General features: G+C 54.0%; 1 protein-coding gene across 2 annotated transcripts in view; it reads right to left on the reverse strand.

The window, feature by feature from the left end:
* The window catches only part of TMEM178B (transmembrane protein 178B), a 322,401-nt gene that overhangs the window by 206,155 nt on the left and 90,854 nt on the right, over positions 1-25,392 (reverse strand). For both annotated transcript variants that reach the window (XM_045855593.1, XM_045855594.1), the window contains exon 2: positions 9,841-9,954. In XM_045855593.1, coding sequence (XP_045711549.1) covers positions 9,841-9,954 — 114 coding nt within the window. The remainder of the gene's footprint in view (positions 1-9,840; positions 9,955-25,392) is intronic.

Consider the following 25,392-nt stretch of genomic DNA (forward strand, 5'->3'; position numbering starts at 1 on the left):
CGTGGCCCGCGATGACCTCCAAGCTTAAGCCGGAGTCAGCGATCGGGGAGAGATAAGGAAGGTGCAGACGGCAGTGAACGTCGGCCCAAGGCCTTTGCACGGCAGGGCGCCAGCTCCCAGGACCATTTCAAGAGGCCCTCACCCCGCGCCCCATGTACTCAGCCTGAAGACTCCACCATGGACACCGTGGCCAGGGAAACGTCCTGAGACGCTCTGCCTCAGCTCACGCAGGGACAGGGAAATCTGGGGCTCCTCTTCGCAGCCCACACTGCTGGTCATCACGGCCTGCGCAATGGCAGAGCGGACAGTCTCAGCAGTGCTCCCTGGTCTCTCCAGGTGCCCCTGCCCACGTGCCTGCCCTTCACTTTGGCTCTGGCTCTTGCCTCCATGGACTTGGCACTTCGGGTCCTCCTCGCTTCCCTAGGACCCCTCCCTTGTCAGGACTCAAGGTCCATCTTTTCCTCGTGGTCACGACCATGGAACAGTTCCTGGGGGACTCAGGCCAGGCAGAGCCGCAGTCCCCCTCCCACCCAACTGATGGCTCACCAGTGTCACAGCCAGCCTATCTCCCTGCAACTCTTGGTCCTTCTTATCTGGTGATACAGGACTCGAACCCATGGCCACAGCCAGTGCCACCCCTTCCCCTACTGTGGGCACGGAGGTGACAACGAGGAGTCCACCTTCCCCCAGAACAGGAATGTCACCTCCACGGCCTCCCCCTTGACCCGAACGGCATCTCCCATCCTGCTCCCGGGCCCCCCTCTCCCTATACCTCCGGCACTCTCTTCCGTAGGACCCCCTTTGGGATCCGTGGTTTCATTCGGGGAACAGGAGAGGATCTGAGCCTGGGGCGTCCTGGAGCCTGCAGCCTTCCCCGATGGCGGGCCTGGGCTGCCACACGCAGGAGGGCGTCATTCCTGCGCTCCCCTCGACAATGTCAACACTCAGAGCGCGTTCACGTGCAAAGCTCTGAGAATGTGACTTTCTAGGCTCTTGGCGTGCACATCTTGTGGAGCTCATGCTATTGTGGAAACTGCAGTCTTACTGGACACGACTGATAAGTGAGAGGGCTGCTTCCGCGGCTGCGATCCCACGGAGGACCCTGGACACTGGTGACGGTCTGCTCGAAACTCCTTCACAACACACCACACCGTTGCCATCGGCGAAGAGTACTCTCCGCCTCTTCCTGCTCCCACACGTCAGCCCCTGGTGGAAGCTCCCTCGCACGCAGCACACCTGTGCAGACAGCAAACCCACAGCGGACCCACCGACACGCACAGCCAGGCACAAGGCGAACTCACCCTCCCAGGCCGCGCAGAGCCGGACGGAAAAGCGCCCGAGTCCACGAGTGTCACTTCCGAGCCTGCCCTCCGGGTCCGGGGACCTCAGTGTCTGGCACAGCTCTGTGTTCCGATAACAACAGCACCTCATGCTGCTCGGTATCACACTCCGCAGAGTCACCGACTGAGTTAGCGTGAGTCATTTTATTTCATTTAAATGTTATAATAACTCTCAAGACAGGTATTATGTTACCTCCGATGTACTGAGGAGTACACGGGGCTCAAACACTTAGTCGGCCCAGGATCATGTGCCTGGAGAGCGCCGGAGCCTCGGAGCTCAATCCCCCACCCGCTGGCCTCACGGAGCCCGAAGCTGTGTCCGAACGAAGGAGGGCGCGGAAGACACTGGGGCAGAGATCCGAGCCAGCTATCTGGAGGGTTTGGTAGGATGGTCACAGATAACACACAAAATGCAAAAAAAAAAGAGAGAGAGAGAAATACATCTTTTCTCTCCTGTGCTGTTTTACCCAAGTAACAAAAAGAAACGTGGAAGGACAGTAAGTTCCCACTATGACCAAATAGAAACAGACGAAGGACACACGCAGCTGAAGAGTCCGGCTGCGGTGGGAGAGGCTGTGCTGAACGCAGTACGACTCCCCCGCCGGTGCCATCGAAAGCCCACCCGGGCCCTCTCCTCCTGTGAGCCTTCTCTGACCACCGAGGCCCTCCTCTGTGATTGGCCCTATTGAGATTGTGAGGTCTCAATACCGAATGTGTTTAGAGTCACCCAGGTTCCTGGGCCACACCTCAAAAGGCTCTGACTGGGTAGATCTGGGCTGTGCCCAAGCATTTGCATTTCTGACAAGTTCCCAGACGCTGCTGGTGCTGCTGGTGCTGCTGATGCCTGGGCCCCTTTGAGAAGCACTGGTCTGGATTCTGATGGGACCCTTACGACAGAATGCAGAACTGATTGCCACTTCTGTGAAGTCGTTCCGGTCCCCAGATGCCTCTCCCCTGCCCGAGCCTGGCCACGGGCCTGCCGCCAACCTCAGGGCAGCCTCACCCCTGCCTGGGACCAATCCTGACCACAATTCCCAACTGCTGCTCTGGCTTAAAAGATCTCCCATCTTGTTTCGGGCACAATACCCTGACCCATCTACCCCAGTTCTAACAGGGTTCGTCTCATAGCCACTACTCTCTCTGTCTTATTCTAACTCCCTAATGCTCCAGATTTCCTGGAGGACTGGGACCTGCCTTCCTTTGGCCACGCCTCCTCCCTACTGAAGCCTGCAGCCCTAAAGCCCCAAAGGAGCACTTGCTGTGGTCACACCTGCTGATCCACAGCCTTGATGACAAGTGTCTGCTGCCAGGCATCTGTGTCTCATCCAGCCCAGATGCCCTCTTGCTGAGCTGTCCCTCCCTGCCCGATGGAACACTCAGCGTCTGGCCCGGTTTCACCCCGTCCCCGCTGCAGCTTGCCTGGACAATGAGCTCGGACTGTCTTCCCGATCACAAAGGCGATCACCTGCCTCCTTCAGCACCTGGAGCTGCGACAGATCCCCCTGGAGGACCAGGCCGATCCTGGACCGCCCCCACTTCTTCCTGGCTGTGAAGAACAGGCTGTGCCTCTATGATGTGGCAGGTCACATTTTGCTTTTTTTCCCCAGCAACGACTCCTTGCTGATTTCGGCACGGAGGCCGGGACCTGCGGGGTATGCAGCGGCAGGAGGAGCCCGCACTCTCTGGGCGGTCAATAAACCCTGAGCAACAAGCAGTTTGATCACTTGCCTGGCTGGCACCTGGAAATACATTATCCAATTTGGAAAGCAGAATGCCTTTTAATATCTCCTCCAGCACCTACCACGGGGCTCCTCCCAGAATAGGCAACCGATGAATATTGAATGAGTAAATGAACACACGGACGAAGGATGCCAGCGGGGTTGTGCCCGGTTCTCCTTTGTGGGGACCTGATCTGTACGCTCAGCAGAAAAGACGCGGTTTCCAATCTGCGGGAGCCGAGAGATGCCCCTGGGCCACACTTCCGACCAATTCCCAGCACAGGATTGGACCCGCACAGGCAGATGAATTGCGGCTTGAAGACGGCAGTCACGCCCGCATGGCGGTCCACAGATTTGTTTCAGTCCGTGAATGTCATGAGCAGAAACGGTTGTACCCAGCGCCACCTCACCTCGGCCCCAGGCTCCCTCCCGTCCCTGCTCCTCAGACCCCTCTGTTTCTGTCACGGACCCCTTGCGGGGCCGGCCATCCAAGTAGGTGGGATGGCCCGCTGCCTGTGTGTTACGGTTTACAGGATCTCCCGCACACGCTTTCTTCACCTCCCTGCCGTTCCTTCAGGTAGGCCCTCTGAAAGATAAAAACGCTATCAGAGAAGGGAATCCAAGATGATATTAACAGCTCAAACGAGCTCATCGAAGTAGTAAGGATGTTGTCTGGCAGGCCCCTGAGGGGAGGGGACTGAGCACAGGTAAGTTTTGGCAGAGGTGAGGAGCGTCTGGCATGAGTTCCTGCTGCGAAAGCAGGAGTGGGGGCAACGCGACGGGAAGGGGTTTGTGTCTGCTGCCTGGCCTGCCGCAGAAACACCACTGGGAGAACAGGCACGGGGCGGCCAACGGGCTTCAGGCGGTGGGTCTCCTGAACGGTTTACAACATCCCCTGCAAGGGCTGGGTGGGGACGGAAAGAAGTGAAATGGTTTGCAGAAAAGCAAAGACTTTAGAACACCCAGGGACATATGGCGATGCTCTATTGGCTGAGTGTGCTACCAAGCGTCCTCAAGACCGGGGACGGCTTCCCGCTAGCTGACCCCCGAGGATGCCAGTCTCGCGAGCAAGAGGCAGCTCACAGCAGACTGCGCACAGCGAGAGCCTCGCACCGGCTGGGCGCAGGCACTGGCTGGGCTCAGCTGCGGCCGTGGGGAAGGAAAATGGCTGCGCTGCAGGGGACCGAGGCTCCTCACGTCTGGGATGTTTACCTCATTAGGCTGTTTTACATAACATCCGCCAAAAACAGAAAGAAAAAAAAATAGCTGGAGGCAGTCCGCTGGAGCTCAGACCTCATTCGGAGTCCTCGGTCTCAGACTCCTCGGAGGGCGAGATGGGACCAGTAGGTGGCCTCTTCCTCCCTGTTCGGTTACGGGCCTGTGCAGCAGCCAGAACAATGCGGACTGGGCTCCTAGGAGGAAACCCCTGGCTCCCCTCCACAGAGCAGTACAGCTGATATGAACAAAAAGGTGGTTATCTCTGTTATAATTATAGACATTTTTTTTCCCAAGCCCTGTGGTCCACCGCACCCACCTCGTCATAACCGAGGGAGGCTGAGGAAGGAGGGACCAGGGACCTGGGCAACTCCTGGGCTGGGAGACCAGGAGGCTACATGGGAGGACATGCTAGAGGCCAGATGAGCAGGCTGTCCCAGCAGCCAGTCCAGGCCAGGCCATCAAGAAAGGAGAAGGCAAGTGCCACTGGGCCAACAGCCAACTTAAGTCCAAGGCCAGAAGGCCATTAATGGCCATGGAGAGAGGCAAGGGGCAGCCTTGGGCCTCAGAGGTGGGCAGGTCCTGGGGGTAGCTGGAGGGAGTGCTAGACAGACCAGGAGACTAGGGTGGGTGGGCAGGATGTGCTGACTCTGGAGGGGAGGGTGCAGAAGCGGCTGTGGGGAGGGAGGCCAGGTGAGGAAGGACCAGGTAGGGCTTGATCAGGCAGAACAAAGTTAGGAGTCCTACACTGACAGCCACACCGGAGCAGCAGGACAGGCGCCGCTCCTTGCCATACAGCTGGGTGGGGGCTGGCCCCCAAGGCTGAGCTGACCTACAGGCCCCGCTGTGAGTGGTCAAGAGATTCAGAGAGCCAAGTGTGTCGTACGAGTGTCTGCATTAGACAAGACAGCCTGGCCTTGACGTCTTGCTTTTAGCTACACGTGCACGAAATGTCCTTGCTCCTCCCCAAATCCTCAGTCTCCAACTCTGTCTGTCTGTCTGTCTGTCTACCTTTCTTCTCTCCCCAAGGCCCGTTCTCTTACCTCCTCCCTCCCTGCTTAACTCTTTGCCTTGCTTCTTCTAATTCCGCTCTCCAGGGCCACTGCGTGAGTGCGTCTGCGTTTGCCTGGGTGGGGTGGGGTGAATGCCCTCAGGTGCCTGCGGTGGGGAGCAGGGAGAGGGGGGAGGAGGCCATCTCTCCTCCTCGCTTCCTCCCTGGCCAGCTGGAAATGCGCCATGTGACCATCCAATCTAATTAGCTGAAAGCTCAGTCTTGACAGAAGGAGGCTTTAAAAAACTCTCCAGCTTCCATGGCTCTCAGCCTCTTGAAAGAGAACGGAGAAGATCCTATTGCAGGGAAGTGGAGTCCCAGCTCCCCGCTCCGCTGCCAGGGGCAATCGACTGCGAGCAGAAACCTCCATCTTGAAAACGCAGAGCAGCAGGAAAAAGCCCGAGGTCCTGAGCACAGCGTCTCGGGGCTCCAGCCCGGAGGGAGCCTCGGTGGCAGCTGCCCAGAGACCCTGCCAAGCATATCAGGAGAGCTGGTGGTGAGAGAGGGCTTCGCTCCTCTCCCGGCCTCCTTGAGGAGTCCCGTCGCAGCCCCAGGCCCGGCCCCACTGCCCGCAGGCTCCTCCTTGCAGAAGCCCTCACCTCTCAGGGTCGGCACCCAGACCTGCCTTCCCCAACTCCTGGCCTCAAGGTCCCCACCATGGACACCGGGGTCCCCTCCCACCCAACTCCCCTGGCCCTGCCACTGACCCATGTCCTGGCCCCTGGCTGTGCTGTAAGGACACATCAGAGGGACACCAGTGGCAGGGACAGCAAAGGTCAAGCCTTTGAATGGCTCTTGAGTGACACAGGACACAATTCTCCCAACAAGCCCCACAAGCTCAACTAGAAAAGCCTGTGGGAGGAGACGGCACCACTTAAAGCACCATGGTCATGCCCACCTGCTTCCCCCGGCCCCTGCCAATCTGATTCTGTCCCTGGCAAAACATTAAACCACAAAACCCGCCCAGGGAGGGGCACTAGCCGAGCTCATCTCCTGCAGCCACTGTCCTGTCCTCTGCCCTGGTGACACTTGTCCTGCTCCAGCTCTGGAGGTGTAGGAAGGTCTGGGTCAGGAGTGCAGCACACTCTGAGCCCGCCAGGCTGGACAAATGCCGCTCCGGTCACTGCAGCCTGATGGGAGGCAGCAGGCAGGTAGGAAGGCCAGAGGGCTGCCCTGGGCAGGTGGCCAGACCTGAGTGGACAGACGGCTCCGGTCTCAACTCCAGAAGGAGCTCTGCCTTCTCCCAGGGAGCTCCAGCCAGCGTGGAAGCACAAACAGGGAAACACGATGTCACCAGCAATCACCATCTGAGCCAAAGTCAGAGCCTCGTGCACGTCACCCGAACAACTGAGCGTTCGGACCTCATACCCAGAGACCGCCCCCCGACACACACACACATGCATGCACACCCGGGTCTGATTATCTGGCCTTTACTTCCCAGAGTGGTTATGATCTCTTTACACTTGGAGATATAAGCCTGTCACTTACTGGTCATGTGACCATAGGTGATGCGCTCACAGCCAAATAGTTAAGCTGCCCATTGGTGGGGCTGACCGCTCAAAACCACAGCATAATTTTTAAACCGAATTGTGCTTTTCCTATTGGAATTTTTTCCCACATCAATGACTGATGACCACATGCAAACTCCTGATGAAAAATGTGTAACCCAAGTTTAACTGGAGTTCAAAATATTTGCCAGAAGTTGTTTCAGGGGGAAAAAAAAAAAGAGTCAAATTTCTTTCCTTTGGCAAAAATTATGTGCAGAAAAAAACTGTAGAATGTAAGATGTTATGGGCAAATTATAAAATAATTTTATAATTTTATTATAAAATTGTAATAACCAATTTTATAATTTTATTATAAAATTGTAATAACCAATTTTATAATTTTATTATAAAAGCAATAACCAATCTTGTATCAAATGAATTTCTTTGATCCCATTGGCAATATCAAAGAATAAAGGACTCTCAAGTACAGAAATCAGAGTCTGATTTTTTTTTTTTTAATTTCCAAAGCTGGATCCCAGGTGTTTGCTAATCTTTGAGAGTTTCTGCTTTATTTCCAAGGGGGTCTACGTGTCCATCTCCCACCTAATACCATCAGTAGCTGACCTTTGAAAATTAGCTGGACATGTGCCGTGCTGTCCTGTTAGGCCAGCGTGGCCAAAGACACAGAGCACCAGCTTCAGGTGAGGCAGATGCTCCCCTGCCCTCTGGCTAAAAATAGCTGCCGGTGATGTCAGGGATGGCAAGCGTCCTCTGCCTGCGTAAGAGCCCACCAGGCCCCCGCGGGGAAAGAGGCAGGCAAACCTCACACCAAAGGGCAGCCTCCACTTCACCAGCGCAGGGTGCCCAAAACCTTCGCAAACATCGGTGGCTGAGATGGCTTCGATCGGTTAAAGAGAGATCTGCACGTAACACTGGTTTTTGCACAACCCAACCGCACCACAGTTCGGGGAGGAGGACCCTGGAGACACGGGGCTCGAGAACATCCCACAGACCTTAACCTCAGCCTCCTCTCTCCTTTCGTCTTTGCAGCGCCATGGGACGGATTTTCAGTGATGCTACGGCCAGTGACCTATTTGAATTCCAGATAACTACTGTGTGGAGGCCAAGCGTTCCACTAGGTGTCCCATGCAGGGCATCAGTGCAACTGTCACTAAAACAACTCTCCTTGCCGAAAAACTTTCACAAACCGTCTTCACTGCTCGAAGCAGTTTTACTATATCTTCATTATCGTAACTATCGCGTTGCCTTGTAACTATTTGCTGTGTGAATGTGACTCTCATTTCCCCCACCACCCTCCTACACCACCCGATGGGCGCTCCTGCAAAGACCTCCCCTCAGCCCCGGTGCATAAAGCCACTCAGCAACTTGGGTTGAACTGAGCGAATCCGAATGGAAGCTGCAGTGTCAATAACGTCTTCTTTCCTGGATCCCATTATGACCCCCGGAACTTAAATAAATTACATTTAAGTGGTTATTCAACAAGGCCTCTCATGCATCTAGAACATTCCTTTAAGGCCCCTGTAACTGACCACATTAAATCGATGCCACGTGAGAAGTAAGCAGTCGCGGTCGGGTACCCATGAAGTCGGCTCCTTGCAGGTCTTCCTCCCAAAACGGAAGCTGGTAACCCCGATGAGGAGACTGTCTGTCTGAGGCAAATGCCACATCAGAATTGAGTAAGCGTGTGGTGCGCCTCACTGAGTGGCTGAGACGTAGGAATGGTCTTGAGCGTGAGGTCTCTGTCCCCACGTTCTGGGTAGTGCCTCTAGGAAGGATACAGCTTTAAGGGCAACAGCTGGATAATGACTTTCCACCTGCTGACACCTGTCCCGTCATTTCAGGCCAGTGGCATGCAGGAACGATCATCCAGACACCTGGCCACAGTCTCCTTCCCGAAACCAGTGACTGACTGGCCTGTTTCATTTCGTTCTACCTGGCTCTCTCGGCCCCTCCCCCAAACCACGGCTGTCTGATTAAAGCCAAACCAGGAGGGGAAATGTACAGCTGGGAGACCCCAGGCATGTGAAAGATGACCAGGCGACAATAGGGAGAAAGATGGTTTTGGCCTTCTTCAAAGTTGATCAACCTTTTTATCAAGAAGCGATAAAAGGCCCTCCTTCACATGCCCGTGTACATGGAACGTTGACCTTGAGACGTGTGAAGGAAGCCCGAATAGGAAAGAAATGACAAATGGGACAGGGGCGGCAGGGAGCCTGCTAAGAGTGAGGCTGCGCTCCCCTGAGGGACGGCGTCGGCAGCGAAGGAGAGTGTCCCGGGCACACACACAGCAGGGACCCCCCAGGGCGCAGACGGGTAAAAATAGCCATTTGCTCGTTAAGTCAGCCTTCCATCACAATTTCAGTCTCTGCGAATCCCTGCCCAAGCGACTCCCCAGCAACAGGAGCAGACATGGTGATCTTCGCTGAGCAAGTGCATGAGGACCAGGGCCCCAAAGCCCACCATTCTGGAGAAACAGGAGCTTGTAAGCAGAGGACCAGACCCGACCCCTGGGTGACCCCACTCAAATGCAAATCCCCAGTGCCATGCAGCCTGTAACCAACGGTGATCTCAGCCGGGACGCAGGACGACACAAGGGATTCACGGGCGGCCACAGTAATACTCCACGCAACTAGGAGACGTGCTAGAACCAAATCGCGGGAGTCGGTCTGGTCGGGTGGGTGAAATCTTATAGGCCTTCCAGGGTAATGAAAGAAGACCACGGATCACTGTCTACCTGCCAGCTGTTTTTCTTTTGGTTGTTTGTTTGTTTGTTTGTTTGTTTGGATTTTAGAAGCAAACTCCTCAAATCTATCATGCAGTCAAAACCAACTGAGGCAAGTCGGACCCGCAGACATCGACACGGCAAGGAACTGCCACCGTGTTCCGGGACTGCCCACAGGCCTTGGAAGGAGGCGCACCCATCTGCCCAGACCAAGCTGTCGCTGGGCATCCGAATCCCCGAGCCCTCCGAAGGTCACAGTCAAAGCAAGAAACGCGGCTGTACTTACGCAGGGCGTGCCACTCATCCTGCCGGATGGTCTTCGTGATGTTGAAAGTGAGGTTCCTCGGGATGGTGGCTGAGGAGTAGTGGTATTTGATGTACGTGCACCGCTCAATTTCTCCTGGCAAAGACAGACAGGAAACCACGCGTTAAGGAGGCAGCGGTCACTGGGGGGGGGCCCAGTTTCGGGGATCCACTCTTCTGTTCTGGGGAAAGGGACTGGATTTCTATGGAGCCTGGTGATGCCTACAGTTTATCCAAGGCAGTAACGTTGACTCCAAAAGAGCAGGAGAGTCCAACTGAAATCAAACACTATCCATTTAGGCAGAAAAACACAGCTCTGGCATCGTTCAGAGGTGGGGAGAGCCACAGTTTGGGCTGATAGCGTGCGAAGAAGGCAGCACTCATGCCCTTTTAATCTTAAGAAAACTAACTTTCAAGTCAAGGCATCAAAAGGCATTAACAGTTTGCACCCCCCCACACCAACAGAGAGCAGGCTTCAACCTTCATGAGGTCATCTGTGCTTGTAACACACACGGTCTTCCCCTTTCTCCACCCGCCACCCCACCTCACCTCTGAACGCAAAGCACTCAGACCAAGCTGTGTCTCCTCGAATCAGTCTCTTCCCAGGTTTCCCGGACAACAGTAAAGCCCTGAACACACTTGACACCTGGTCCAGTAGGGGGGCCTTCACGGATAAGTCCTTGTCAGCCCATGCCTGCTTCAAGGGCCAGCTTCTCCAAACACTCCTAGCTCTTACAGCAGATGTTCTTGGAGTGTGGTTCTGGGACCCCAGCATCAGCAGCCTCTGGGAACTGACCAGAAACGCAATTTCCTGGGCCCGACCCCAGACCTACTGAATCAGAAACACGGAGGTCAAGACCGCAATCTCAAGTTTAATAAGCCCTCCCGGTGATTCTGCTGCACACTTCAGTGGGAGAACCTCTGCCTTCGAGGAGCTAGTGGAATTGCCGAAGTATTAATTCATAAATCCACCATGTTTGCAAATTCCAACAGGAGGGCACGATCAGTTCTTCCCACGACACTTTGAGTCCCCGCAGGCATTTCTGTCGATGCTTGCTTATGTGAGAGATATTACAATTCAATGTCAGGGCATCAGGAAGAACCAGGAAAAGAGTGATTTTTAAAGGTTAGGGGGTTTAGAATTTGGTTTTGCACCTGAATGGATTTTGATGGTAATCCATTTTGCACCCCACTGATTTTCAATTTATAAGTGGTGGCACCTGATTGAATTGTTTGACCCCTGGCTCACTGTCAGCAGGGAGCCCGGCGATTGGTGGAGGGCAATAGCCTAGACCTGGAACTGACGCCTTATTGTAAATCACACCTGGACAACAGCCCGACTGCCAGTTATCGGCAGACACCCCTCCGACGGGCCGATGCTGTCCACAGAAGCACAGTTGGGGGGAAGGCGTTACGCCCTTTCCCTTTCGTCTTCAGGTTTTTGACCCCTCTGCCTCTGTCCCCTTAGCCTGCAAGCGTTCTGAAGTCTCTCTCACACCCCAGCAGTCCCCCTGATCACATCCTAGCCTGTCTTCCTCCTCCCCCAACGTGGTGTACTTCTGGGGGAAAGCAGTCTACCAGACGGGTCTCCGCTTCTTCAATTCACGCTCACGCTTCAAGCCCGCACGCTCCACCGCCATAACTAGCACGACCCCCCCCCCGTCCAGTCTGCAACACCCGAAATCCCACAGGCATCCTGAGGCTGCCCTCTCTTGAGGGGCGCTCCTCCTCCCTGACACCAACCCGTCACCCAATTCTGTCTGTTCTCCCTCAGAAACGTCCCCGGACCCAGCTCTCCTCTGTCCCCACCCCTCTCTGCACTTTGAATACCAGGACGGACATCAACGAACAGCCGTGCTCACTGAGGACTTACTAGGTAGGAGAGCCTTACCAAGTGCCGCGTGGACTGGTGGTCTCCACCTCCCCCTGAGTCCCAGCCACGCAGAGGGGAAGTGTGTGAGGCCCTGGGATGAACAGACGCGGCCACCGCACCCTGCCCAGCCTCCCTGGGCCCTGAAGGAACCAACGTCCATCCACCTAAAACCCATTCAGGTCCTATACTCACCCCACCAGCAGAAACTCTGTTACAAATATTATCTTACCCAATCCTGCATACAACCCAGCTAAGTTAGCATTATTAGGATCAGCACCCCAATCTTACAAATAAGAAAATGGAGGTTCGAGAAGATTCACTGACTTGCCCAAGGAAGCAGCAGCTCCGGGATGAGAACCCAGAACCGTCTGACCGGAGTCTCCCTCCACACGGCCTCCTGCCATGCTGCTGCCTGGAGAGCATTCCAGAAGGGAAGACATGGTCTTCTTCACACCCGGGGCACCCCACACTCCTCAGTAAGTCCCAGTCCCCACCCCAGCTCCCCTTCAGCCCAGCATCACACACCTCGGGCTCCAGCCAGGTGGCCTGCCCCACCTTGCCCCGACTGTGCCCTGCCTGCCCAGGACTCAGCACGTACTCTCCTCCCTGCCTTTCCTTGCATGATCTCCGTCTCCTCATCCTAAGGCACAGGTAGCAAACACAAGGCCCGTGGGCGGAACCCAGGCCTCCACCTTGTTTTATTCGGCCCGGCACCTTGTTTCTACCTGGTGGCAGGGCCGAGCTCCTTGCCCCTCGTTAAGAAGTAGTTGCATTTATACAGTCCTAAAATTGCATTTGGCCCTTTGAAGGCAACAGCGAGGCTGATGCGGTCCCCAGTGAAGATGAGTCTGACACTCCCGTCCTAAGAGGAGGCCCATGGGGCAGCCACGCAGCAGGGCCTTCCTTGCATCCACGGCACCCGGCAGTAGGTGTCACCCGAGCCCCTCCCCGACCACCCCCCCACCGTCCTGCTGCAGCAAGCACACCGATGCACGGTGATTTATCTGTTTACATGCCTCGCTCCCCCACTAGATTATGAGTTTCTCAAGGGCAGGGACTAGCCTCATCCATTCATCTTTATCTCCCCAGTTCCCAGCACGGAGTGAGCACCAGTAACACGCACTTTGGAAAAAAAATGACGAATATGAGGCACCCTCCAGAAGACCGCAGTGGGCAAAGGATCCAACTGCTTCTATCACATGCAGGGGACTGAAATCATTGAGGCAATTTCTGGTGCAGTGGGTAAAGGCAGGTGGCGGGTGCAGAACTCTGGGAGTCCCCAGCAAGTGCTCCTTCCCTGGGTGGGGAACGCGAGGAGAGGCTTGTCAGCCACGGTGCGGGAGAGGGAGCGGCAGGTGCACAGAGCAGCCTCCCCCCGCACCTTGTAAGTGTAAGCCAAGGGGCAAACAGTGATGTTTAAAAAGCAAAAAGGAAGAGAAAAAATGAGAAAGATAAAGGATAGAGGATATTAACAAAAACACCAGCGGCAACTAACTCCCTTGGCCAGGTACCGGGCCCTGCACAGGGACGCCTCCGCAGATACCTGGGCGCTGCAATCCAGCCGCCATGCTGCGACCCTGCCGAGGTCCGGGGACACGCCCTGCCAGACAGACGGACTCAGTCTAACTTGCACGAAGGTTTCATGCAAACGAGCGGCTGCCCTAGGCTCAGTAATTTCAAGATCACACCAAACACTCCCCCTGCACCTAGCTTCGGAGACCCAAACAAAATCCCACAAGTCACAGCACGTGCGTGCCCACCACTAACGCCTGAGCAAGATACCTGACTCCATTATTATTTTTTTTCCTAACTTCATGTCCTGTCTGTGTCCAAACAAACTCAACACATGGCCACAGGTTCCGGGCGGGCTCCCTGAGCCCCAGAGCCCCCAGCACATGCCGCAGGAGCAAGTCGGAGCCGACAGGCCCCTCGGGGGCCGGCCAGGGAGGCTCGCCGGCGCCCCTGCCACACGCAGCCCGGTTGGAGGCCTCACTAGTTGCTTTGCCTCGGGATTCGAGCATCCTGCCTTGACAGCAATTAAATTTGAAAGACTCAAATATTGCCTGAGAAGAAAGGCAAAATGTTTATCCATGTGGCTGCGGGTCCTGTCAGTGCGCTGGGCTCTCGTAAACACAAGCACCATCTGGGCACAAATTTGTGGGCCCGCAATGTGGGCTTCCCGACACAAACAGGTTTCCCTGCCGAGCATGGTACAGAAGGGCCACCTGCAAGGCAATGGCGAAGCCCCTGGCCTCACCACGGGAAGATGACCAAACTGGTCTTCCAGACGCCTGCGTTCCAGCCCAGGGACTGAGCTTCGCCCTCAGGGGGCCTCAGCTAGGGGGGGCAGGAGGGACGTGGGGGTGCAGGACACTTCACGCCTTCAGCCGTGCTCTGCCTTCCGAGCTGGTGACCCTCCTGCCTGCCAGGGTCCCAGGATACCCAAATGGGTAACTGGGGAGAGCTTCAGAAAGGGACAAGTTTACAAAGCTGAGCACAGGGTGTAGAAAGACCAGCAGAGGGCGGTGGTACAGGGACCTGGCGCCGCCAACAGGAGTGGAAATAACTTGACGGCGCAGAGAAGGAAGCTGTGCCCTGAACCTGGAGAGGGTGGCCTTGCAGAGCAGTGATGCAGCCTGGGGCTCGCAGCCAACCTGTGGCGAGGTGACAGGGTGCAAACACCCACCCTTCGACTCCTCTCACCTTCATCTCCTGCCTGTTCCCCCGACAGCCAAACCCAACTGGAAGCCAGAGGGCAGCCCAGCCTCCGGGAGCAGAGAGGAGGCGCGGGGCAGGGCTGGATCCCAGGGGCAGACCCGGGCGCCCAGCTCACGCCCCTCCGCGGCCAGAGGAGCAAGAGTACAGGTGCATGCCGGACAGACGAGTGCACGGAGACCCGGAGGGGAGGGGCGGGGTGAGCACCGCCCCCACCCCCGAAATCCGGATCTGACCGCACCCCACAGTACCACCAGCAGGCGGTTTTCCCGCACGTGCTTCCTTGGTCGGCGACGCCTGGCGTCCCGAGGACTGAGGGGAGGAGTCTGTTACTCCAGGGCTGGAGGAGAGTAAGAGCAGGAAGGTCTCGGGCAGAGGGACTTCAGAGGCAGCGCTGGGAGCCACGCCCTCTCCATCAAAACTCATCTTCCCTAACAGGGGCCGTAGTACCTGAAATGCTTCCATTAGAGAGTCATTCCTGGGGGACAGATATTGTTCTCTTAGGCACCCGTGGTTAAAGCTCTTTAAAATAAGTCTGAAGGGGCAGCATGAGTCACTAATGCCTGGGAGTGAACGAGCTTCCACAGCCCCCTTCCTCCAGCCCAGAAGGGCCCTGAGCAGCAGAGGGGCCCCTCCTGAAGGGAGATGCTGAGAAAGGTGCGAGGGCCCGTTCCAGCTCGCGAAGGGGGGCGGGGCGAGCCCCAGAGGCAAACCCACAGCTTCGCGGAGACTCACCCCCAGGGGGCGCTAGAGCGACCTGCGGAAGAATCAGAAACGGAACTGCCTCCACTTCTCACTTTGTAAGTGGAGTGATTGGTGTAGCCACTGTGGGAAACAGTATGGAAGCTCCTCAAAATAGTAAGGCTAGAGCTTCCATCTCATCCCGCAGTCCCACTTCTGGGTATTTACCCACAGGAAATGGAATCGCGGTCTTGAAGCGATACCCGCACCCACGTTCACTGCAGCGCTGTCCACAGTAGCCAAGGCACGGAAACAGCCTGAGTGCCCGTCATGGGGGAAAGGACAAAGAAAATGGGAGATTATACATATGCCTATACATCGTGTGATAGGCATTCCCATGTATGATCTATAGATATGTGTCACCTATAGGTATATGTTACATATATATAAATGTTATACACACACGCACACATGGTCCAGCACAAACAGCACCCCCTTTTTAATGTAGTTGCCTACTGGGGACCTGGCCTGCAACCCAGGCATGTGCCCTGCCTGGGAATTGAACTGGTGACCCTTTGATTCTCAGGTCTGCGCTCAATCCACGGAGCTACACCAGCCAGGACTGGCTCCCCCCGCCTTTTTTTTTTTCCACAAAATCATAAGCATGTAATTCTGTAATGTAACAATATCACGCTCAAGCACACTGTATGACATTTTAGATGAAGTGTTCAAATTAAAACTATAAATTATCATGCCCATATTATTACCCTACCAACCACACTCAAGCAGGCCTTGCTTCTGCCGGACCCTGTATCTATCTATCTATCTCTTGAGGTCCATACTCACAATGGAATATTATTCAATCATAAAAAAGAGAAAATCTTGTCATTTGCAATAATATGGATGGACCTTGAGGGCATTCTGCTAAGTGAAGTTAAGTCAGAGAAAGACAAAAACCGTCTAATCTCACTTACATGTGGAATCTTCAAAAACTCAATTCACAGACATGGAGAACACCAGATGTGGGGGTTGTGGGTGGGAAACGGGCAAAGAGGATCGAAAAATACCAACTCTGAGCGACAGGATAGGAAGTTCTGGAAGGCAGTGCGCAGCGCGGCGACTACAGCTGACCATACTGCGTTGTATATTTGACAGCTGCTAAGAGAGCCGACCTTAATAAAAGTTCTATCGCAAGAAAAAAAACACTGTAACTATGTGAGCTGATAACTGTTAGCTGGACTTACTGCGGTGAGCACTTTGCAACACACACATGTATTAAACCAACACAGCTTTGAATCTCCTAAACCTCAGTTAGACCGGGGGACAAGCGGAGTGAGGCGGGCTGGTCACGGGATGGTCGACGGTACTTAGGGAAAGTCGGGTTAGCCAACATTTCAGCGGTGTACTTATTGTACAGCTTTAAGAGTTTTATTTTTTTTATTTTTTTTAATTATTTTATTGTTGTTCAGTTACAGTTGCATGCATTTTCTCCCCACTCCTCCCCCCCCGACCCCATCCAAATAGACATCGTGACTCCCCAGAATGGACAGTTACAGCTTTCCCAGACTTCCCAGGCTTCTCTGACCCAAAATCCCGGTTGATTCACAGAGCTCTTTCTGCTGCTAGGCTGCCAGTTCATCAAAATCGGAAGCCAAGTCTCTTGTTTGCGTTTCTCCTCCCAGGGCCAGGCGGGCCCTCGGCACACACGTGTGGATGAACGGAGCGTGAACAGCAGGGTTCGTCACTGGATCAAATGATCTGCAAGGTAAATGACGCTGCCGGCGAGCCACCCCAGGGCGGAGCGCCCACGCCAGGGCTGTGTTTGTGCAGTGCCCTGAATTAAGTCAGGGATCTTCGCGGACGGAGCCAGAGCAGCGGCCCTCGGCGCCCCTCGACTCCGGCCACAGCTCTCCGGGCTGCCCCCAGGCAGTCTGACAGCAGCCACATCAGGCACCCAGAAGGTCCCCTCCTTGCGGCCCACTTAATCCTGCCAGGGGGGTGGGCTGCAGGAGTGCCAGAGAGTCAGCACTCACAGGGGCAGCCCCCAGCGGATGGGGTGAGACCCAGAGAACAAGCACCCTGACCTCTGGGACCCCACCCTCTGGGACCTGACTTGAAGCTCACACTGCACACGCTTCACTGGTTTCTCCTCCCCACACCCCCCTTCCTGGATACCGCCCCCCAAGTCCCTGTCTCAGGGGACAGGTACCGCCCCGTCTGTGGGGGGAGGGCAATCTAGGAAGGGTCCCCTCGAGGAGAGGAGTGCATGTGGTTTACACGTCTGAAAACAGTGCGGACAGCAGTAAGCAAAAGGAGACGGGTCCAACCTAACCCTGAGGTCACTCTGGAGGGCGACGTGGGCGCCGAGAGCTGAGGAGGCTCCTCTCTCTTTCTCAGCCTCCCCACACCCTCCGCGGCCTTTTCTTCTGTGCTCGTCCGAGCATCCTAGAGACACAGGGACGGGCCGCCGGACCACTTCTGAGAGTCGACGAGTTCCCTTCATCTCCGAGTTCCTTCTGTAAAAAACAACCTGTCCAATGCCTGCCGTGTGCTGCACACTCACTCGTATTTTATCCCGCCATCCTTACCACAAGGTCAGTGTTAGAGAAATAACCCTGTTAGGCAGATGGAGAGAGTTTGGACGAAGGAAGGCCCTCCTCCCCAGACCTGCCGAGGAGAAAAGCCGGTGTCTTTCCCTGCGAGCCAGTGGTCTCTGACACCACAGCTGCAGCGCCCAGCTGCCCAGGCACCGGAGACTCCCTGGGCACCGGACTACCGTGCAGCAGCCACAGTGCCTTGTACATGAAGGCACTCGATACGTCTACTGATGGAGGAAGGACGAAGGGGAGGAAGAGACGTCATGGTTCGTCTGCTGCTCCTCTTCCCACGGTGCCAACGCGAGAGCCCAGAACCCTGGGGTCTGTCTCGCTGACCTGCCCCGGCCTCTGCCGGCCTCGGTGTGGGCCTTGGTGGGCTCACCCTGACGTCTGTCTCGCCCACCGCGCTGACAGCTCTTAGTCATCCTTCTAGCCCGAGGCCAACGCTCTGTGCTTACTAAATGGAAAGATTAAGTAGAAAGCAGAACATAGGGGGAAAAAAAGAAAACCAACATTAAAAGAGATGAAATCAGTTAAAGCTTTATGTCTTGGACTTCGTCTCCTCTATAAAGGGCATTTTATCAAAAAGAAAAAGAAAAACGTTGCAATTACATCTTGGCGGCAAGGGGAAGTAGGGAGACTGTCTTGTCTTGAAGTGGGAGAGACATGTATCGAATGTATCAGCGTTATGAACGCTGAGTTCTGCAGCAGGCCACAATGCAGCGGGCAGAGGCACAGGAGTTTAGGGGGTTCCAGGTTAGAAGCAAAACCATGTCCCTTCCTGTTTCAGGAAGGAAACCAGGGATGTTCCAGGGGTTCAAGGAGGGCAGATGGGGTGGAGGGTCTCACCCCCAAACCTCTGTCCCCAGGTGGCACGGGAAGGGGACAGGAATCGGAGGGCTCACCTTGGGCACTTCCGCCAACCAGCCACGTTGACGAGAGCGGTTTCTATTTAAGATGGAACTCTTCCTAAAGGCTTACTCCAAGTCCCCTCCCCAGCAGGGCCCCTCCTCTGCGCCTCGGCCCGCACTGCTGCTTGGAGCCAGAGGATTTGCAAGGCTTAGAGCTGCCGCAGCCTGGCCAGAGGAATGTGTTATCTTTTTTTTTTTTTCCAGACTGATGAAAAGTGTTACCTATGTTTTTATTTTTAATGTTTTCAGATGATTTCCATTTTGTATGCTTTGATGCTTGTGGTATCAGCCCGGCCTTTTTAGCGCTGCTTTGCACACGCTGCATAGACGGAATCCTAAATATTTAATTCTGTCCTACGTCTCATAAACGTTTGTTATGAGCAGTCTTCGGATGCTCCTGACTCACACACACGGAACTTCATTCTCAAGAACACTGCTCCCAATGACGACCCCCCACGCACCCACACCAACACCTTTCTGACCCCTCACGCTGTCCCTGAGCGCCTTCTGCTGGCTCCTGTTGTGACAGTGACGTGCGTGTTAATCATGTCTCTGTAGTAAAAGCTCTGAGAGAGGGGACCTTGCATTCTCCATCATTCCATACCCAGTGGCTGGAATGGTGCTTTGAGTATTGTTACTTATTTTGACACTAGCTCGTGTGCAGTGAATGCTTTCTAAGTGTTAGGTACTGTGCAAGGAACCTTATCACGTGGCATTATTTCATTTAAACCTAAACGTTAGGTCCTGTTTTTATCTCCGTTTCACAGATGAGAACAACGAGGTTTGGAGAGGTGTCCATCCTGCCCCAGGACACACAGCTATTCTGGGTCACAGGCGGGGGTGCAGACCCACCGAGCACACTCCCGCGTGTGAAGAGAAATTAGGAGAAATCAGGCTCTTCAGCAAGACAGAGACCCCCCCCCACCCGAGGTCTTCTCTGGGGAACAAATGAAGCAAAGCTTTCCCACTGGCAGGGATTTCCAGCGTCTAGACTTTGCTGCTCTCGTCAGAGGGAGACAGCACCTTCACTTCCACAGCTCCCCAAATGAGATTTAAAAAAAAAAAGCCCCTCGTGGACATGGAGGAACGCTTAAGTGTGCCTACTGCCCCCGCATCTGACCAGGAGCCCCTGCTCCACCCCGTCCCCACCCCGAGACCAGCCACTTCCCACTCGCCTCACAAGGCTGGTGAGGAACAACTGAGACAACCCAGGCAAAACCTGCTCCGCAGTAAACACGCAATAAATGCGCACATCATCCATCACTTAGTCTCCGGGGCACGCACCCCGAGCCCCCATGACAGCCCACAAATATTTCAAGACGGCACCGCACCCTTCCCACCCCCAGGCCTCTCCTTTCCTTCCAGGAACCCGAGCACTTCCAGGGCCTGCAGTCACAGCCCCAAAACCTCGGCACAACCCCGGTCACCCCCTGAAGTTCAGTCCATGTGTTGAAGCCTCTCACAGGGTGACACTGACCACCACTGGTTACTCCTACGGCACGGCCTGCGCGAAGCCCACAGGACCTTGAGCCCCTGGTCTGGCAGCTGCGCCCCCACTGAAGCAGCCGTGGCTCCCTGGGCACTGTGGGTGGCCATGTCCCAGGGCTGGCCACACAGAGGGGACAATGCATGCGTCTTTTCCTGCAGGGAGGCTGTTGAGCCACCACGTGCTTGGTCAGCGGTCTTTCCACGTTTTGTGGTTGTTTTTCGCATTTGGGTTTGTTGCCTCCTGCAGGACCACCTATCTGTTCCAGCCCCAAAAGAACTTTTTGGAAAGCGACCCTGTCATTCCACAAATAAGCAATTGGTCCCTCGCCCTCCAGGAGCAGGCCGTCCCCGCCCCCTCCAAGTCATCAGAGCAGCGTTGTGAGCAGAACTCCGCCCCCCACCCCCACCCCCATCCCCACCACACACACATCCCCTGGTTATCAGAAATCAAACCGCTGAGAGAGAGCTCCTCGGGCGTGACCCCCCAGCCTGCCGGGAATTCAGCTCCCTGACCCACCGCCCCAGTCCCACGACCCATCTCAGCCACCTGGACATCAGGAGAGACCCTGCCTACTCCACTTACCCATCAACCCTTCTAGAAGCGTTCCCAGGGAGGGAACGAGGTCGGCGGGGCTGCCTGCCCCTCTCTGGGCATCACTCCCCTGCTGCTTGCTCACGCCCCCGGCTCACCACCACCTGTTTGATCCGCCCGGGGACCGCCTGCCAGAGCTCCCTCTCCCAGGGTGCCATCTGTGTCCATGGAATCCTGACGGTCTCCTCTACGGAAAATCCGGGCTCCGCACACCGACCCCCAGGCTCACAGCACGTTAGACGCCTCAGCTCCCTCTAACCAGCTGGTCTCCCCACTGGAACAGGACAGTCCCCCCCGGACACACCACTGCCCACGCTCCTTCCTGTCCTTTGACACCGTCTCGGGGCCAACACTCCAATGAAGAAATTGAAATGAGTGCTCACCTCCCCCTTCCTACCGACGTGAATGGTCCCGCTTCCTCCGACTCCATCCACACACCGGGTTCTTGCCGTCACTTGATGAAGTGACTCTTTTCCTTGGGTCAGCATTGCAGCATCTAACGACCATTGGTGCTAAATGTCGCCTCGCCTTGTGTGGGAGCTACAAACGCTGTCTACTCATTTCCTCACCCCTGCATTCCTAATGTCTCTTCCCCTTTGGAGTCTTTTTAAGCCTGTTCTAAACAAGACATTTTTAAAATGTCATCACCTAGTAACTTCCTCACAAAAGGCAATACTGATCGAGGTGTGGCCGCGCTCCCCCAAAATGCCCATCTTCCCTGGAAGGTGGCGGCCGCCATTTCCCCCAATTGCTTCTGCACGTTCCAGCTTGAAACAGACTGCTCGGGAAAGAACGACACTGTGAGGCAGGGCTTTAAATGACCGTTCGGGGTGTAGTAAATAACCGGTTCCTTTATTCCCATCACACCCCTAACGACCTTCTGGAAAGTTCAGAGCCCCCGACTGCCACAGCCCTCCCCCGGCCCCCTCCCGCCCCAGTGCACAGACACCCCGCGCACAAGTCTGGGGCTCCTCCGGGCACCGTTGCAGCCAGCGGAAGATCATCCATCTCCGGGCTCTGACAGACAAACGAGGCGAGGAGGAGACCAAATCGGGTTTTTCACTGAAAAACAATGAGCTCATGCTTTCTCTCCAGGGGCCCAGGAAGTGGAGACACATCTTGAGATGGGGAGACAGTGATGGAGACAGGCAGGAGGCATGAAGGGTGGGCAGGAAAGAGAGAGGAAGCCAGGCTGGCACTTTTTAATGTCGCTTGTGATAAGGATCCCCAGCTCTCAGGCCAGAGGGCTGGGCCATGTTCTTCACACCAAGGATCCGGCATGAGGCGATCGTCCTGCAGGGGAGGGACAGCATGAAGACAAACACAGCCAGAAATTCTTCCTTCCTGCATCTTCGGAAAAGAGTAAGACGATCGTTCACAAGGTACCAGAATTGCAGATGTCAGGCCCAAGATGGTTCAGTCCTGGTCTGTCACTGCCACTCGGACATGGGGTTCAAGGTTGGATGTCGGACAAACCCCTGGGGTAGCATTTGCAACTGCGGGTCTTCCACCCACAGGTGTGCATCTCTATAAGGGCCAAGGCCACTCATGTCCTATAGGCTGAACCAGGTAAAAATGAGGATACAGAGAGCTGCCCAGATGTTCCCAAATAGCTGCCTGAATGTTCAGTTTCTGCCAGGAAAAAAAGAATCCAGATTATTGAGTCTCTAGTTTTCATTTGAAAAAGGAGTGATATAATGTTGATTTTACTTCTTACCAGGTAATTCAGAGGTAAGGGAGGGGAGAGAGGCAGGGGGAGGGAGGGAGCAGGGGAGAGAGAGAAAGAGAGAATGAATTGGGGGAAGCTTTGGGTTGTATATGAAAAACCAAACCCAAATAACTGATTATTTTACTCTTCAATCTGTTATGTGTCTTCACTTAGAACTGAATAAAACCTAAAGATCACAGAAAGAAAGCAGAAAGCCCAATGAGATTACGTTTTTCTTTATGCCTCTACTCAGGAGATGGACTCTTTTCTTGTTTAAGTTACATGCCTCAGCCAGATTAGAAATATTAAACTGTTAACTTACCCTGACTCCCCAGTGGAAATGAAATTCAAAACTAGATATGAAAGTATGAATAAAGAGTTGTTCACAACTCCCCACTGTGCCTGGACACGACGCAGGCGTTGGGGGCATGGGCTCTGGAACCAGCTTGCCTGGGGTCAGATCTGGGCTTGGAGACTCTGAGTATGTGATCCTGGCTAAATTCTTCACTTTAAAGAGATGCAATACGTCATAGGGATGCCAGAAGGAGAAGAGATGGGGAAAGAAATTGGAAATCTCTTTTTAAAAATAATTAAAGAAAACTTCCCTAATTTGGTGAAGAAAATAGACAGGCAATCCAGGAAGCACAGAGAATCCCAAACAAGATGGATGCAAAGAGGCCCACACCAAGACACATCATAATTAAAATGCCAAAGGTTAAAGACAAAGAGAGAATCTTAAAAGCAGCAAGAGAAAAGCAGACAGTTCCCTACAGGGGAGTTCCCATAAGACTGTTAGTTGATTTCTCAAAAGAAACCTTGCAGGCTAGATGGGATTGGCAAGAAATATTCAAAGTCATGAAAAGCAGGGACCTACAACCTAGATTGCTCTACCCAGCAAAGCTATCATTTAGAATCAAAGGGCAGAGAAAGAGTTTCCCAGACAGGAAAAAACTAAAGGAGTTCATCACCAAACCATTATTATATGAAATGTTAAAGGGACTTATTTAAGAAAAAGGAAGATCAAAACTATGAACAATAAAGTGGCAAAAATAATATCTATCAACAATTGAATCTAAAAAACAAATTAAGCAAGAACACAGAATCATGGATACAGAAAGCATGCTGATGATTGCCAGAAGGGAGGAGGTGTGGGGGAGGGGTGAAGAGGTGAGGGGATTAAGAGGTACAAATAGATAGTTACAGAATAGCCATAGCGTTTTGTAAAGTACAGTATAGGAAATGGAGCAGCCAAAAATCTCATGACCCATGGACCTGAACAATGGTGAGGGGATTGCCTGAGGGAGTGGGGGGTACTGGGTGGAGGGGGACAGAGGGGAGAAAATCAAGACAACTGTAATAGCACAATCAATGAAATATAATTAAAAAATAAAATACAGACACAATACATATATCTACCCCCTTAAGGTTGCTATGAAAATTCGATGAGTAAATATAGGTAAAGCACTTAGCGCCTGACACATTGTAGGCTCTCCATAATTATTACTGTTATTATGTCTTCAAACACACTATGTCACCCGCCATACAGGACCAGATTTATTATATGTGTCAGACACCAGGTGAGTCCTTCAAGTCACACAGAAAGCGTTTAGCAAAAGAAGCGGAGGTCCTAGGAGACCATTTCCCAGCACAGTGTCTTCTTCCTTCTTCAGCCATGGCTCTGGAGCCTCCCCCACCCCCAAGCTCAGGGCATTTCCCCTGGCTCCAACCCAGCTACATCGCATCGCCCTGCTCCTGCCTGGAGGACTGAAGCCACGCCCTCCATTTCCCGCCCCCGTTAGCACAGATTCCACCAGGGAGACTCTCTAGCATGTCACCTCACCGTCTCTAAGACCCTCAGACACATCAGCAGAAGCATCGCTACATGAAAAACCAAACCCAAATAACTGTGAAATGCACAGCACGGAGTATAGTGTGACCACCCACACCCAGGAAAACAGTGATTTAGGACAGACTTTCGACCTCTGAGGACACCTGATGATGTCTGGTACCTGAACGAGTATCCTCGCTGACTCACTGGTCCAAGCCATGATGGAATTTCTCATTTGTTAACTTTCTGGAAATTTCACCCCACTTTCCACCAGCCAATCAAAACAGCGAAACCTAACAGAGTCCAATGACATCCGGGTAAAGGTGGGGGCAAGCAGCTTTCAGACACTGTTGTTGGGAGTGTAAATTGTTACAAGCACATACCTGATAGAATCAGGTATGTGTGTGTACCCTGTGTGTGCGTACATACCCGGTGGTCCCACCGATACACCCCAAGGCAGGCTCCCAAGTACGCGCATGAGCAGAAATGTACAAGGATGTCCAAGCATTGCTTGCGAAAAATAGTCAAAACCTAAAGACCTATCCATTAGGAGAGAGGAAAATAAAATGCAATATCATACAATAGCTGAAATAAATGAACTAGAACTATACATATTAATAGAGACAGAGACAGATCTCAAAATATGTCTAGAGTTTTACCCTCAGTATCTTTGTTCTTTTCTGTATTTTACATTTTTTTTTCTCCCACAAAATCTAGTCCCTTGGGACCCAATGAGAAAAAAAAAAACACAGTGGCTTCTGGAGAAGAAATCCACTCATCACTCCCTTAAAATCAAAGTCACATTATCCAAGTTTTAATGGTGGGAGAACCTCTACGGGGGCCCTGTGTCACCTCCCCCTGACCCCCTGGGAGCTTCTCACTGACCAACCACCTGTGAGCCCCCCTTCACCCCCACTCTGCACATGCAGGTGCTGCCCCTCTGGGAGATGGACGCCCAGGGAGACAAATGAGACGGAAACCCAGGAAAACGGAAGGATCACAGAGTATGGTTAAGTGCTGGCTGGTTAGGGGTCGGGGGTTAGGGAGGGGAGATCGGGATGGGTGAGGAGGCCAGGAAAGGCTAATGGAGGAAGGAGGCCCACATGGAATATGGGTGGTGGGAGTGGCAGGTAGCCTGGGGC

The sequence above is a fragment of the Phyllostomus hastatus genome, unplaced genomic scaffold (assembly GCF_019186645.2).
Source record: "Phyllostomus hastatus isolate PE091 unplaced genomic scaffold, TTU_PhHast_1.1 phas_scaffold_114, whole genome shotgun sequence".
In the NCBI taxonomy this organism is placed as follows: domain Eukaryota; kingdom Metazoa; phylum Chordata; class Mammalia; order Chiroptera; family Phyllostomidae; genus Phyllostomus; species Phyllostomus hastatus.